Here is a 17,665-nt window from a genome sequence, read left to right on the forward strand (position 1 = left end):
TCTGGGGGCTTAGGGAAGGCTGGCAGGCAAACCTTTCCCTCCAAGCAGCAGGAACTGGACGTCTCATGTAGAAATTTGTGTGCACCACACTTTTGACATTTGTGGTTCATCTGTCCAATAGTATCAGCTGTGTGAGACAGTTGGGCCACATAGAGGCCATTGAGTATCTGCAAAGTCTTAGTTGCAGGTTTGGCATTAGGTCGTGGTTGTCGTCTTTTTGGCTGGTTGGTGGCGTATGTGACTAAGAAAACCATGGTTTCGTACGAAACCTTTCGTTGTTGGCTTTGTTGAGTGGGTTCTTCTGTGGCATCAGCCTGGCCCATTCTCTGGCAGCTGTGCTCATGATGTTCAGCTGAGAAGTGAAGACAGTTGAGTTGGAGATATAATTTGTATGTGAAGTAATATCATGAGTGAGCATTGTGTTTTTCACAGGGCAATTGTTATATTCAATGTAAACATAAAAAATAAAAAAGCATATTGTACCTGAGGTAGGGGGTGTCGGTAATGACTGTGTCGGCTTACTTGCGAAGCACCTCTTAGCACAACGTAGAGCTGAGGAAGTGAAGAGAAGACAGTTGGATAATTTGTACATGTGAGAAATAATGTGTGGTGTTCTGTTGTGTTAATGAAGATGGTAGTGTGTGTATAGTCAGGAATACATACACATAGATATGACATTGTTAGAAATGTCTTTGAGAGTTTTGATGTATGTCAATGTGGACAATGGATGAAGGTTATTACAACGTAGAGCTGAGGAAGTTAATTTGTTAACTGCCAGGGACGTATAAGAGTGCTTGCTCACATAAGCCAATCTGGCAAAGTGTAGTTTGACAGGGTCCAGGGTTGGCCAGCAGAGGTTGCTGTTCAGCAAGCTATGCATTCAGTCTTGGTGTCTGGCTTGTGTGTTGTCAATGACTTGATCCATCAATGATTTGTGAAATGTGTGTGTGTGTGTGTGTGTGTGTGTGTGTGTGTGTGTGTGTGTGTGTGTGTGTGTGTGTGTGTGTGTGTGTGTGTGTGTGTGTGTGTGTGTGTGTGTGTGTGTGTAGTCAGGAATACATATAAATATTTCCGAAATTGTTAGACATTTATGCATGTTGTGTTGCATGTTGTGTGTGAGAGTTTTGATGTATGACAACCTGGACAATGGATGAAGGTTATGAGAACAATACAGAGAACAATAAGTCATTACCTCTTGTGTGAGGCAGCTCCAATGAAGGGGGTTGTACCATTCCTTGTAGACTGGCGTTATCGTGTTCAGCTAAGAAGTGACAAAGTATATGTAACATGTTAATGGCTGAAATAATAGATTTGGTTTGGTTTAGACCATATGTCGTTTGACCATTTCTCTTTGTAATTACAACCCATATCTCCCTGGATTGCAAGAGAATTGGCAAATGTGTCCCCCCCAAGGAAAGACCTTCTGGCTCTATTGTGGATTGAATTTGCTTTTTTGACATCCTTTTTGCATGGGAAGGACTGTTGAGGGATTGCTGTGCACACACACCAAGACACACATATACACAGAAGATGCATGTAGTATGCTACTACACTATACATACTATTCATGAAGTGGAAGACAATCACATAGTCCTGGGGGTGTACTGACTTAGGCTACTTAAATTGGCAGCGAGCATTGAACGCAAACATATAATGTGACGGTGTCCTTGGACACCAGCAGAGAAGGAGATACAGAGTAGTTTCTCCAGGCTGTATTGAGGTGTCCAATGGAGAAATTAGTGTGTGTGTATAGAAACAGAAATGCAAACACATAGATATGAAATTTATAGATATGAAATTGTATTTATGCATGTTGTGTTTGAGTGTTTGCATGTGTGACACCGGTGCGTAGTGTTGTTCCAACGTTGAATTAGTGGGCAGAGACCTATCCCTAACCGTAACCTCAGTGAAACTATGCCTAAACCGAACCTTTATCCTAACCTGTATCAGTAAAATGATGCCTCAAACTAACCTTACCCCTAACCTCAGTATAACTATGCCGTGTGACACCTGTAGAGAGATAGGATGAAGGTTGAGGACAGTCATTACCTGTGGTGTGTGGCTGTGGCAACGATGGGGTTTGTACCATTCCTTGTTGACTGGCGTCATCGTTTTCTGTTGATAAAGGACATAGCATGTGTGTCCCGTTAATTGTGTAACAAATATATAGAGGGCAAATGTATTTGCTTAAAGGGGGCGTGTGTGCATTATATCCTAACCTGTATCAGTAAAATGATGCATTATATCCTAACCTGTATCAGTAAAATGATGCCTCAAACTAACCTTACCCCTAACCTCAGTATAACTATGCCGTGTGACACCTGTAGAGAGATAGGATGAAGGTTGAGGACAGTCATTACCTGTGGTGTGTGGCTGTGCCAACGATGGGGTTTGTACCATTCCTTGACTGGCGTCATCGTTTTCTGTTGATAAAGGACATAGCATGTGTGTCCCGTTAATTGTGTAACAAATATATAGAGGGCAAATGTATTTGCTTAAAGGGGGCGTGTGTGCATTGCTGTTTTTCATGTGAAGGACTTTGCATGTCTTAGTCTTGCGACCTTACAACAGTGCACAGCTGATTGTCTGAAAGATGTGAATTTTGCAAATGACAACCAATATGCAACTGTTCAATGGCATGGACAATATAGTGTGTGTGTGTGTGTGTGTGTGTGTGTGTGTGTGTGTGTGTGTGTGTGTGTGTGTGTGTGTGTGTGTGTGTGTGTGTGTGTGTGTGTGTGTGTGTGTATTTTAGTTATATTACTACATGAATAAAATGTAGTTGCAGGCGCCGCGCTGCGAGCTTGTAGATCTGCTCTAATGCATACATAAAGTACATACACTTGTTGTGTTTGCAAGGACCTGCACTGTAGTTGTAATGGAACAGCAACTTTGTGGAAGTGCAGGGGGCCAGGAATGTGCAAATGAAGTACCCTGATATGCGCACAGTACACACAGGCAGATGTGGGGGAGGGTGGGGGAGGGAGGTTGACATCTAGACCTACTGCACATACAGTATGAAACAGAGCTGCTGCCTTTAAATGCGAAAAAACAGAGCTGCTGCCTTTAAATGCGAAAAAATAGTAGGCGAGATATATAAAATGTCACAATCCGACATAGCTGTGTTTACACAATGCTGTAACCCCTAATCCCATTTTCAACTGTTTTTTATTTTATTTGGGACACTTGCTTTGGCAATGTAAACTTTGTTTTCTCATGCCAATGAAGCTCCTTTGAATTGAATTGTGTGCGTTTTCACACACTCACATTCTCTCTCTCTCTCTCTCTCACAGACACACACACACACACACACACACACACACACACACACACACAGTGCGTAAAGTACTCCACACAACACACACAGGCAGATGCGGGGGATGGTAAACACACACAGCGTGAGAGGCAAGGGAAAGCATTTTAAAATAAGGCTCAAACATGGCCAGGCCAGGGCACACAAAGACACACACACACACACACACACACACACACACACACACACACACACACACACACACCAGCGCAGCTCTGCGAAGCACGCAAAGAAATTTGGCGAAATTTAAAAAGTAACAGAGGAAACGTGTAAAGTATAACATCCACACACTGACGAACCGCAACGCGCGCGCACACGCAACACAAAGCAACAGGATAAAATCGCTTAAAAGTGAATAGTACATTACCTGTTGCTGGTAGCAAACGTGGACGCTTGCGTCTTGGATAGAATAATGTCCTCCTTGTTTTCTTTGGCATGTCTGTGTCACGGTCTGCAGTAGATGGTAAACGTGGACGCTTGCGCCTTGGAGAAAAGCGTGCGTCTTGGAGAGCAGAGGTAGATGCTTGCGTCTTGTAGAGTGTGTGACTGCGTGTGTAGTGTGGCTGGAATGTTACACCCCATTTGTTGACCTATAGAATGTGTTACGCCGCAAATGGTGACCTATAGAATCGAGTGGCACCCACGTCTGTAATGTAAACAGACGTTAATACAGTATTGGTGAGGCGATTGGTGAGGCGATGACTGTTTGATTTGCGTTGTAGATGATAACTATTTGAGGGGACTATTAACGCGATTTGGCGGCCAATAGTGAAATACGGACGTTACCGCGATTGAAGTGAAAGAGAAGAGGTAGAAAGTTGTGTGCTAACTATTAGCTATTGGGCTAACTGGGGCTAACTGTTTCCGGGTCGACTTGAGGCTATTTTATACAGAGACAAAATATTACGGTAGTAACTAATCCGACTGTATACAGAGGTTTGGAAACACATCTGGCAAAAGTGGCATGGGTGTTTGAATTTGTAAGCTATATTTAGTACATATGTAGTACATCTAGGCCAAGTGGTTTGGTTTTAAATTAGCGGGTGATTGTTGACCCGGAAGTAGATGAGTTACTCCGATGTAATATAAAGATTGGGTCCAAACAATAATCGAAAACCCATTAATAAAAAACTTTAAAAGGTACAAATTACAATACATTAAAAAACAACACAAAACACAAAATCCCTTGAATCAAACAACCAAAACTTTCTGTTGCTCCAAAAGTGACAGGCAGGCATGCAGCATACGCAAAGTTTCTCTGTTAGTTGCCGCAAAGAGTGAGCTCAGATCATCAAACTCAAGTCCATACTTTCTTCTGATGTCCTGTGTGAGGGGACACACTAGTATATGCTGTTCATTTTGTATACCAGTCTCACATTGACATGTACGCTGTTCAGGTGGTATGCGACTCCACCTTCCCATCTCCACACGCAGTCTATGAGAGGACAACCGAAACCGTGTAAAGGTTATCCTCAAATAGTCCTCAATGTAAGGTGTACTGCTGGTGCTTGTGTAGAGTGGATGGACAGATAAATCTGGGTTGATGGCTTGGTATGTCCTATATCTTGTTCCCTCCTTGGATTGCAGTTTATGAATCATGTCCCTTCGGTCACTCTCAATATGATCTTGTTTCTCCATTATCTCAGATATATGAGAATACATGACTTGGTTCTCCTTCTTTAGCAGTTGAAGAACATACCACAAGGGGTCATCAAGCATGCCAATACGCTGCTGTATCTTGTTGAAGAACCTGGCCTGCTTTTCTCTCACTAAGGCTTGCAATGAAGGCAGCCCTGCTTCCAACAAGCAGGTTAAGTTAGGTGTAGTAACCCTCACCCCAAGTAGGGTTTTCACTCCAGTCATGTAGAGAGTTTCAACAGACTTTAAGGGAACTTGTAACCAAGCCTCACACCCATACAAAATAGCTGATGAAAAGGCCGCCTCAAAAACCTTACGTTTTACAGAAAATGGGGCATCATAGTTTGTAGACAGGAAGATTATCAGTTTGTTTAAGTGCTTTGTCTTCTCTTTTACATGTAGGGCAAGTGAGTTTCGGGCATTTCCATCAGCGGTGAATATGGCTCCAAGATATGTATAACTGTCACAGTGCCTCACTGTAAACGAAGCAAGCTGAATAGGTTGCCTGTCTTCATCAGATCCCAATATAGCCATGAATTTTGTTTTACTCTCATTAACAAGCATGCCATATTCATCACAATATTCCTCCAGATGTTTCAGTTTTTCAGTCAGCCTTTCTTTTGATGTTGCCAGGATAACAGTGTCATCCATCAGCATTAAAACGTGGAGCCATTTTAGGAAACCATCGTCCTCACACTGTTGTTTAATCTTTCTGATGAGCATGTCGACAAACATCACAAACAGGAAGCAGGATGTAGGGGATCCTTGCCTCACTCCGATGGATGCTGTACTGTACACATAAACATACACTGTAGCCTACTGCCTACACTGTACACATAAACACACACTGTAGTCTACACTGTACACATAAACACACACTGTAGCCTACACTGTACACATAAACATACACTGTAGCCTACACTGTACACATAAACACACACTGTAGCCTACACTGTACACATAAACACACACTGTAGCCTACACTGTACACATAAACATACACTGTAGCCTACACTGTACTGTACACATAAACATACACTGTAGCCTACACTGTACACATAAACATACACTGTAGCCTACACTGTACACATAAACATACACTGTACACATAAACACACACTGTAGCCTACACTGTACACATAAACACACACTGTAGCCTACACTGTACACATAAACATACACTGTAGCCTACACTGTACTGTACACATAAACATACACTGTAGCCTACACTGTACACATAAACATACACTGTAGCCTACACTGTACACATAAACATACACTGTACACATAAACACACACTGTAGCCTACACTGTACACATAAACATACACTGTAGCCTACACTGTACACATAAACAATGTTTATGTGTACAGTGTCGGCTACAGTGTATGTTTATGTGTACAGTGTAGGCTACAGTGTATGTTTATGTGTACAGTGTAGGCTACAGTGTATGTTTATTAAACATACACTGTAGCCTACACTGTACACATAAACATACACTGTAGCCGACACTTTACACATAAACATACACTGTAGGCCTACACATAAACATACACTGTAGCCTACTGTACACATAAACATACACTGTAGCCTACACTGTACACATAAACATACACTGTAGCCGACACTTTACACATAAACACACACTGTAGGCCTACACATAAACATACACTGTAGCCTACACTGTACACATAAACACACACTGTAGCCTACACTGTACACATAAACATACACTGTAGCCTACACTGTACACATAAACATACACTGTAGCCGACACTTTACACATAAACATACACTGTAGCCTACACTGTACACATAAACATACACTGTAGCCTACACTGTACACATAAACACACACTGTAGCCTACACTGTACACATAAACATACACTGTAGCCTACACTGTACACATAAACATACACTGTAGCCTACACTGTACACATAAACACACACTGTACACATAAACACACACTGTAGCCTACACTGTACACATAAACACACACTGTAGCCTACACTGTACACATAAACATACACTGTAGCCTACACTGTACAGCCAGGACAACGATGGCCAAAATGCAAAACCTCCAATCTGAACAATTCACTTTGTTGGGAAAATGAAAACACCAAACCTCCTTTCTACTATTTCTATTTCTAGGTAAAAACCTCCTATCTGCAGTCGACAACATGCAGATAGGAGGTTTTTACCTAGAAATAGTTAGGCTGTTTCTTTGTTAAATAACACTTTTTGCAGCACTTAAAGGAGTAGTTCACCCTCACAATGACTTTTTTTCTATTGATTACTCATGCCATGGAGACTAGATCAATAATATTTTTTAGTTTTTTGTCGCATTCCTAAGACAAAAATGTGATAACAATAAATGTACCCCCATTCATTCTGGATGGGGACCCGTTTCGAAAAGGGTCCCCATCGGGAATCAATGGGGGTAAATTTACTCGAATCAAATTTTTTAGGAATGTGACAAAAACCAAAGAAATATTATTGAACTCTAGAAACCAAAGAAATATTCTCTACTCTCCATGGCATGAGTAATCAATAGAAAAAAAGTCGTTTTGGGGATGAACTACTCCTTTAATGATGCTCCTTTTGAGACCAAGACATTCGACAGGTCTGTTACAAGTATTACCATTAACATTTTTATCAAAGTTTCACCACCTGACACCAATCATTAGCAAGGCAATGCAGAGAGGAGGTTTTGAGCTTCGTCATTTTGCCACTTAAACTGAACAAAATCGGGGTTTATTATTCACATGACATTGTTGGCAAAATGAGGGGCAGAACGACCTTGCAGACAGACTGACCATGTGCAGCATAGCCTGTTGTCCTCATTTCAAGTGAAATCCAAAAAGCATGACATTAGTGACAGCATGACATTAACATAGTGTTAGGCAGAGCTCCACTAGCGCTATGGACCAGAGCTAGGTGGGAGGTAGCTCTGGTCCATAGTGTTAGGCAGAACTCCACTAACACTATGGACCAGAGCTAGGTGGAGGTAGCTCTGGTCCATAGCGTTAGGCAGAACTCCACTAACACTATGGACCAGAGCTAGGTGGAGGTAGCTCTGGTCCATAGCGTTAGGCAGAACTCCACTAACGCTATGGACCAGAGCTAGGTAGCTCTGGTCCATAGTGTTAGGCAGAACTCCACTAACACTATGGACCAGAGCTAGGTGGAGGTAGCTCTGGTCCATAGCGTTAGGCAGAACTCCACTAACGCTATGGACCAGAGGGTGGGACGGTGTTTTGCAGAAACCAACGTCTCTGCGCTCAGGGCCCTGTGATTGACAGACGCCAATTGGCTCTTCCAGTCTTTGGTTCCTGCACAAGGCCCCCCCACTGCTTGGTGTCAGACCACGGGTCAGACTGGGGGTCGGGGGTCAGACTGGGGGTCAGACCGCTCTGCAGAAAACACATGATGATGTGAAAAATATGGAGATACAAGGCCTGACATGGATATAATGTCACTGATAGCTGCTGCCCACGCTTGTTATCCATGGATCAATATCATATCACATATGGATGGAATGTCACTGACAGCTTCTATGCTTCTTATCCATGGATCAATGGATCTTATCATACTGTATAGACGTAATGTCACTGACACCTACTCTTATGGATCAATATCATATCAGGAATGTCGTTATGTCCCTGACAGCTTCTATGCTTGTTATTGATTGATTGATTGATTACTTAGTCTGACATGTAAACAGCACAAGGTGCAGTCCGACATTACAGCTAAAAGGAAAACTCCAAAAATATCCTGGGGTCTTGTTTCCATTCTGGTCCTCTATTCAAATCATCATCATTTCATAAAAACAACACAAGTATACTATACTGTATGTACGTATATACTATAGTATACTATACTATACTATACTGTATGTACGAAGGATAATATGTGAAAAACATCAGCAGTGAATGACACCTCCTTTCTCTGTGAAATTGCTATGGCCTGCTGATAGATAGTTTCTCCGGCTATAAGGAAACCACTGATTAACATATCATCAGTAGAAACCTTGTATGTCCAAAACTGTCCATTTTGTATTCATCATTTAAAAATGATTTAAAATGGTGACAATAGCAGATCTACAAGCACACAAGTCTTATGCGACAGTCTTGTATGATGAAACGGGACTTTACTTTACCTAAAAAACATACAGATTTGAAACTTGGAGATACAAGGTTTCTGCTGGAAAGTGAGGATATTTAAATGGATGGTGTCAGGGAGGGTAGAATGTCCCATGTTCCTTCTATAACTGTTCTATAACATGTTCTATAACATGTTCTATAACATGTTCGTTCTATAACTGTTCTATAACATGTTCTATAACATGTTCTATAACATGTTCTATAACATGTTCTATAACTGTTCTATAACTGTTCTATAACATGTTCTATAACATGTTCTATAACATGTTCTATAACTGTTCTATAACATGTTATAGAACATGTTATAGAACGAACATGTTATAGAACATGTTCTATAACATGTTCTATAACATGTTATAGAACATGTTATAGAACATGTTCTATAACTGTTCTATAACATGTTATAGAACATGTTATAGAACATGTTATAGAACATGTTCTATAACATGTTCGTTCTATAACATGTTCTATAACATGTTATAGAACATGTTCTATAACATGTTCGTTCTATAACATGTTCTATAACTGTTCTATAACTGTTCTATAACATGTTCTATAACATGTTCTATAACATGTTCTATAACTGTTCTATAACATGTTCTATAACATGTTCTATAACATGTTTTATAACATGTTCTATAACATGTTCGTTCTATAACTGTTCTATAACATGTTCTATAACATGTTCTATAACATGTTCTATAACATGTTCTGTAACATGTTCGTTCTATAACTGTTCTATAACATGTTCTATAACATGTTCTATAACATGTTCTATAACATGTTTGTTCTATAACTGCAGGACCAGATCCTGTTGTTGGGTAGGTTGTGGCTATGAATCCATAACATACACATAATTATGAGCCAATTGTTCTGCTATTGATAGGTCAGAATTATCAATACATTGACGCACGCACATCCTCACACACACACACACGCACGCACGCACGCACGCACGCACGCACGCACACACACACACACACACACACACACACACACACACACACACACACACACACACACACACACACACACACACACACGCTTTGTCGATCGGCTGAGTGGAACAACATTGTGAAGGATTATCTCTGAAGAATACATTGTCAATAACCCTTTGATTTTAATGAGCACAATGTGACAGACTGGATGAGGTTAGCAACCTCATGCACAGCACTCGCGAGAGGGCACCAACACAAGCTACAGACATTTATTCAGATACCCTCAGAGTCTCCCGAGAGGGGGGGAGTATGTGAGACTCAACAATACAAACATAACGGTAACAGCCCTTAACTAATCACAGCTAACGAGATGGCTCACGTAAACAACATCAGCTGGGGAGAAATTGGAAGTAAAGTGTCACTGCGAGAACATCTGCAGGAACACAAAAGGTAAAAATACATCAAGCCAGGACCAAGTGTGGAGAAGAGGGGTCACAGGTGCAGCGCACAACTTGGTCGGTGAGTTGGTGAGACGAAGGAGAACTCCAGGCAGGAATAACCCCACAGTACTGGAGAACTCTACGCACCTGTGTCACCTCAAGACCTCAGGAGGGACCCACCCAATACCTCCCCAGAGAAGCCTCTTGTTGGGGAAAAACAAATAGAGCAGGAGAGGGGAGTTTAGCCTTGGTCAGGAGGAGGAGATGGGCAGTGATTTGGCCACCACTGCCGACCCGGCCATCAGGAGGGTGTTGTGGTTTGCGGGTCGAAACACCTTATGATCGATGGTTACCACCTGAAGACATCAAATTTTCCTGGCCAAGGCTACATTCACCAAACGTGAATGGAGGAGAAGCATCGTTAGATGTAATTATAATCAATGGTCATTAATGTAACAGTAGAACTATAAATGGTTGTTATTATTAGAGTAGGACTGTGAATGGTAACAGTTGAAATATGTTTGTTAACAGAACTAATAGAACTGCTGTACTTTCAGGAGGAGCTGAGGCCGCAGTTTGAAGCCAAGTACTCCAGGGTGGAAAGGGTTAACCCCATCTCTGGCAAGCCTGAGCCTTTCCAACCGTTCACCGACAAACTGAGCCGCCTGATGGTGTCTGTGTCTGGAATCTTCTTTATGGTAAACACACTATAACTGTGTGTGTGTGTGTGTGTGTGTGTGTGTGTGTGTGTGTGTGTGTGTGTGTGTGTGTGTGTGTGTGTGTGTGTGTGTGTGTGTGTGTGTGTGTGTGTGTGTGTGTTTGTCATGGCACAGTATGTGTATGTGCTTCATGGTAAAGATGCTTTTTGTGTTGTGTGATGCGTGTCATAACCCAGCCATGGTTCAATACCTCCCCCTGGTGGACAAACATCATTGTTGTGACTGAGTGTCTTGTGTTGTTAGTTCATATCATAAACCTGCTGTGTTACTGTAGTTGTACTGTTCTGCATTGTTGTTGTTCTGTGTGTAGATTTATCTGGTACTGACGGCGGTGTTTGTTTACATGTTTGTTTACAGTTAGGATCAAAACCTCCACCGGCTGTCAGTCTGTCAATCTGTCCGTCATACGCCATGTCACACTTTTGCCCTACTCGTATCTCCGCCACCGTTGCCCTAATCCATGCCAACCATGGCACACAAACTCCTTGGCTGCCAAACCACAAGCCCTCATCTCTCATTTCTCACATGGCCTTCTTCTAGCGCCACCATGAGGCCGTTTCTAGCAAAACAAATTTTTGGACACTGCTCCTACAGATTTTGCCCTAAAATCACGCAGTATCTCACACAGTATCTCTACAGTCATGTCATCAACATGGATCTGTCCCATTCCCCATATTCCCTCCTGATTGGCTACCATTGCCTTCTAAAGTTTATGTATGCGACCTGATGGTCGCTTATCTCCCGATTAGGGAGTCTTAAGCCCCTATCATAGTAGGCACCGCGGTGATAAGCTATCCCCCGCAACGTAGTCTTTTTAAGTCATAAAACTACAACATTACATCATTACTCGCGGTGAAGAGCTTTCCACCGCAAACCCTGACACATCTCTCTGTTTTTACTATCAGACAGATCGGCCCATCATCCCGTTCACTGATTGGTCGATCTAGACCAGTCAGTCACAGTGATAGGACTTCACCGTGACTGACTATGATGGCCTCCACTTGTTTTCTCACTTTAGGTGGATAGCTTTAATATCACCTAAAATTTGCGGTGATAGGCTCTTCACCCTGCACTCTGATAGAGGCTTTAGTCGAGTAGATTTCTCTGGTTCTGACGGCTGTGTTTGTTTACATTATGTGTGTAGATATCTCTGGTTCTAACGGCTGTGTTTGTTTACATTATGTGTGTAGATATCTCTGGTTCTAACGGCGGTGTTTGTTTACATTATGTGTGTAGATATCTCTGGTTCTAACGGCGGTGTTTGTTTACATTATGTGTGTAGATTTCTCTGGTTCTAACGGCTGTGTTTGTTTACATTATGTGTGTAGATATCTCTGGTTCTAACGGCGGTGTTTGTTTACATTATGTGTGTAGATATCTCTGGTTCTAACGGCGGTGTTTGTTTACATTATGTGTGTAGATTTCTCTGGTTCTAACGGCGGTGTTTGTTTACATTATGTGTGTATATTTCTCTGGTTCTAACGGCGGTGTTTGTTTACATTATGTGTGTAGATTTCTCTGGTTCTAACGGCTGTGTTTGTTTACATTACGTGTGTAGATTTCTCTGGTTCTAACGGCGGTGTTTGTTTACATTATGTGTGTAGATTTCTCTGGTTCTAACGGCGGTGTTTGCGGTGGTCCTCTTCCGGCTCATCGCCATGGAGAAGTTCACGTCGTTAAAATGGGAGTTTGTGAAGAAGAACTGGCAGTTTGCTACGTCAGGCACCGGGGTGTGCATCAACTTCATCATCATCATGTCACTCAACGTGGTGAGTATATTTACTCAAGTAAATATACTTGAGTAAAAAAATAGCAAATCTACATGTTCACAACGCCTCGCGCAGCGAGCCGTTGTAAGCATGTAGATCTGCTATTTTCACAATAGAACCATGTTATACAAAATGTAATGCCTCAACTCTTAGTGCTCGTCAGGGTGGGGGTCCCCAGTTAAAATTATGATTATTTTGGGGCTCGCGGCCTGAATAGGTTGAGAACCACTGCTTTAAAGCAAAGACAGTTGTACAGTGTATCCCATGATTAAGAACACACAGTCAGTTATACAGTGTATATCAGTGTTTCTCAACCACTGTGCCTGGGGACCTTTGGTGTGCCCCTGAGAAGGGTCAAGTGTGCCCCTTGAAACTGCTTGAAAGCCAGTATTGTATTTATCATTTTAAAAATGATTTAAAAAAACAGCCGATCTACAAGCGCACAACGCCTCACGGTGCGAGGCGGTGTGTGCTTGTAGATCTGCTTTTTTCACTACTGTTGTGCGACAGCCTTGTTTGATGAAGCAGGGCTTTACTTTGCAAAGAAACGTACAAATTTGAAACTTGGAGATACAAGGTTTCTTCCCGACAGTGACGATATTTACACCCCCGTATTATGTTGGTGTGCCCATGGATTCTTGGGACATGAAAAGTGTGCCCATGCAGAAAAAAGGTTGAGAAACACTGGTGTATCTCATGCTCACAGGGGTCTGGTAGGGTACCTGGCCACAGAGCACACTGTGCACAACATTTACATAACGGTTTGGTTTAGCAGCAGACACACTTTATCATCATCATAAAGAGCAGACACCGCGAAGCAGACGTTATCGTATCATTTTATCACAGAGCTGAATCACAACGTTGTCTTAATAACGCCTCACATCCGCAGCCAAGACCTGACGCTGCAATGTGCTGGAGGTGGCTGTGATAAACTCCCCTCCCCCCTTTAACTCCCCCCCCTCCCCTCTCCCCTTTAACTCTCCCCTCTCCCCTTTAACTCTCCCCTCTCCCCCCTCCCCCATTTTAAGTGGAAGAAATGTCAGGCCAACCCAGACGCTAGGGTCCGGGGGAGAGAGAGACACGCACACAGCCACGCACGCACACACACACTAAGGCATTAACGACTTGTGATTTTTGCAAGTCGAATCCACTCAGTAAAAAGTTGAGTTGAAGTCGACTTTATCGTTTGATGATGTCATCACATCACACACAACACCCCAATTATTTTTGGGGGGTCCCCAGATGATTAACTTAATGTGCAACATTGTTTTCTCACTCAACTGTAAACAAACCAAGTAACCAACATAAAGTTTAAGTGTATAGAGGGTATCTTCACATTTTCTAAAGTGACAATTTAAGGACTTTTTAATACCTCTTAAGTGAAAATAGCCGATCTACATGCTCACAACGCCCGTTGCGAGGCGTTGTGAGCATGTAGATCGGCTATTTTCACAACAGAACGTTTTTTTTTCAACTTCGACTTTCGACTTTCTCTGGTGGGAGTCGACTTGTGTAATGAAGTCGACTTGTCGACTTTTTCGTTAATGCCCTAACACACACACACACACACACACACACACACACACACACACACACACACACACACACACACACACACACACACACACACACACAGTACACACACACACACACACACACACACACACACAGTCACTCATGTGCATTCAACAAAATAATAATGTTGATGTCTCAACTTTGTTGGGAAAGAGACACATTTTCATAATGCTGGATTATAGAGCGAGAAAACAGGGACGCGATATACACGTTGGCAGCAACAACAGTGAAAATAACTATAATGGTACGTCCCACTGGGAGGAGACCATGGGGCAGACCAAGCCAAGGACCAAATGGGGGGGAGAGGGAGAGATTATATCTCCACTCTGGCCTGGGAACAACCTGGGACCCCCCAGGATGAAGGGGTTAATGTTGGCCAGGATGTCTGCTGGAATCGTTACCCCACTCCTCCGTACAGATAGGTTGAAGATGGATGGATTAACGACAGCAATAATAGTATATCTGGGGGCGTCATGTTTTACCAGATCATAAAAATCATGTTTCATTTTCCCTGTGGAAGTGTAAATACAGTAAATTCTGTCTTCTGTCTGTGGAAGCGTAATATACGTTATGCTGGAAGCTTAAACATGTTGTGTTCTGTCTTCCTGTCAGGTGTATGAGAAAGTGGCGTATCTTCTGACCAACCTGGGTGAGCACTGACCACACTGTCCACACACTGTCCACACACTGTCCACACACTGACCACACACTGACCACACACTGACCACACACTGACCACACTGACCACACTGACCACACACTGACCACACTGACCACACTGACCACACACTGTCCACACACTGACCACACTGACCACACACTGACCACACACTGACCACACTGACCACACACTGTCCACACACTGACCACACACTGACCACACACTGACCACACTGACCACACTGACCACACACTGACCACACTGACCACACTGACCACACTGACCACACACTGACCACACTGTCCACACACTGTCCACACTGACCACACTGACCACACTGACCACACACTGTCCACACTGACCACACTGACCACACTGACCACACTGACCACACACTGACCACACACTGACCACGCTGACCACACTGACCACACACTGACCACACTGACCACACACTGACCACACACTGACCACACTGACCACACTGACCACACACTGACCACACACTGACCACACTGACCACACTGACCACACACTGACCACACACTGACCACACACTGACCACACACTGACCACACACTGACCACACTGACCACACTGACCACACACTGACCACACACTGACCACACACTGACCACACTGACCACACTGACCACACTGACCACACACTGACCACACTGACCACACACTGTCCACACTGACCACACTGACCACACTGACCACACACTGACCACACACTGACCACGCTGACCACACTGACCACACACTGACCACACTGACCACACTGACCACACACTGTCCACACTGACCACACACTGTCCACACTGACCACACTGACCACACTGACCACACACTGACCACACACTGACCACACTGACCACACACTGACCACACTGACCACACACTGACCACACTGACCACACTGACCACACACTGTCCACACTGACCACACACTGACCACACACTGTCCACACTGACCACACACTGACCACACTGACCACACACTGACCACACACTGTCCACACTGACCACACACTGACCACACTGACCACACACTGACCACACACTGACCACACTGACCACACACTGACCACACTGACCACACACTGACCACACTGTCCACACTGACCACACACTGACCACACACTGTCCACACTGACCACACACTGACCACACACTGACCACACACTGTCCACACTGACCACACACTGACCACACACTGACCACACTGACCACACACTGACCACACTGACCACACTGACCACACTGACCACACTGACCACACACTGACCACACACTGTCCACACTGACCACACTGACCACACTGACCACACTGACCACACACTGTCCACACTGACCACACACTGACCACACTGACCACACACTGACCACACACTGTCCACACACTGACCACACACTGACCACACACTGACCACACACTGACCACACACTGACCACGCTGACCACACACTGTCCACACTGACCACACTGACCACACTGACCACACTGACCACACACTGACCACACACTGACCACACACTGTCCACACTGACCACACACTGACCACACTGACCACACTGACCACACACTGACCACACACTGACCACACTGACCACACACTGACCACACTGACCACACACTGACCACACTGACCACACTGACCACACTGACCACACACTGTCCACACTGACCACACTGACCACACACTGACCACACTGACCACACACTGTCCACACACTGACCACACTGACCACACACTGACCACACACTGACCACACTGACCACACTGACCACACTGACCACACACTGACCACACTGACCACACTGACCACACTGACCACACTGACCACACTGACCACACTGACCACACTGACCACACACTGTCCACACTGACCACACTGACCACACACTGACCACACTGACCACACACTGTCCACACACTGACCACACTGACCACACTGACCACACACTGACCACACACTGACCACACTGACCACACTGACCACACTGACCACACTGACCACACTGACCACACTGACCACACTGACCACACACTGTCCACACACTGACCACACACTGACCACACTGACCACACACTGTCCACACTGACCACACTGACCACACACTGTCCACACACTGTCCACACACTGACCACACACTGACCACACACTGTCCACACACTGTCCACACACTGTCCACACACTGACCACACACTGTCCACACACTGTCCACACACTGTCCACACACTGTCCACACACTGACCACACTGACCACACACTGTCCACACACTGTCCACACACTGACCACACACTGTCCACACACTGACCACACACTGACCACACACTGTCCACACACTGACCACACACTGACCACACACTGACCACACACTGACCACACTGACCACACACTGACCACACACTGACCACACACTGACCACACACTGTCCAC

At 44.1% G+C, this 17,665-nt stretch overlaps 1 protein-coding gene across 1 annotated transcript in view; it reads left to right on the forward strand.

Moving 5' to 3' along the window:
• The window catches only part of ano3 (anoctamin 3), a gene marked incomplete at both ends in the record, with an annotated part of 153,238 nt that overhangs the window by 120,877 nt on the left and 14,696 nt on the right, over window positions 1-17,665 (forward strand). Inside the window, 3 exons of the mRNA XM_080737314.1 lie at window positions 11,051-11,191; window positions 12,817-12,981; window positions 15,169-15,205. Of these exons, the coding sequence (XP_080593440.1) occupies window positions 11,051-11,191; window positions 12,817-12,981; window positions 15,169-15,205 (343 nt within the window). The remainder of the gene's footprint in view (window positions 1-11,050; window positions 11,192-12,816; window positions 12,982-15,168; window positions 15,206-17,665) is intronic.

Source organism: Nannobrachium achirus (assembly GCF_963921795.1).
Source record: "Nannobrachium achirus genome assembly, chromosome: 11".
NCBI classification, from domain to species: domain Eukaryota; kingdom Metazoa; phylum Chordata; class Actinopteri; order Myctophiformes; family Myctophidae; genus Nannobrachium; species Nannobrachium achirus.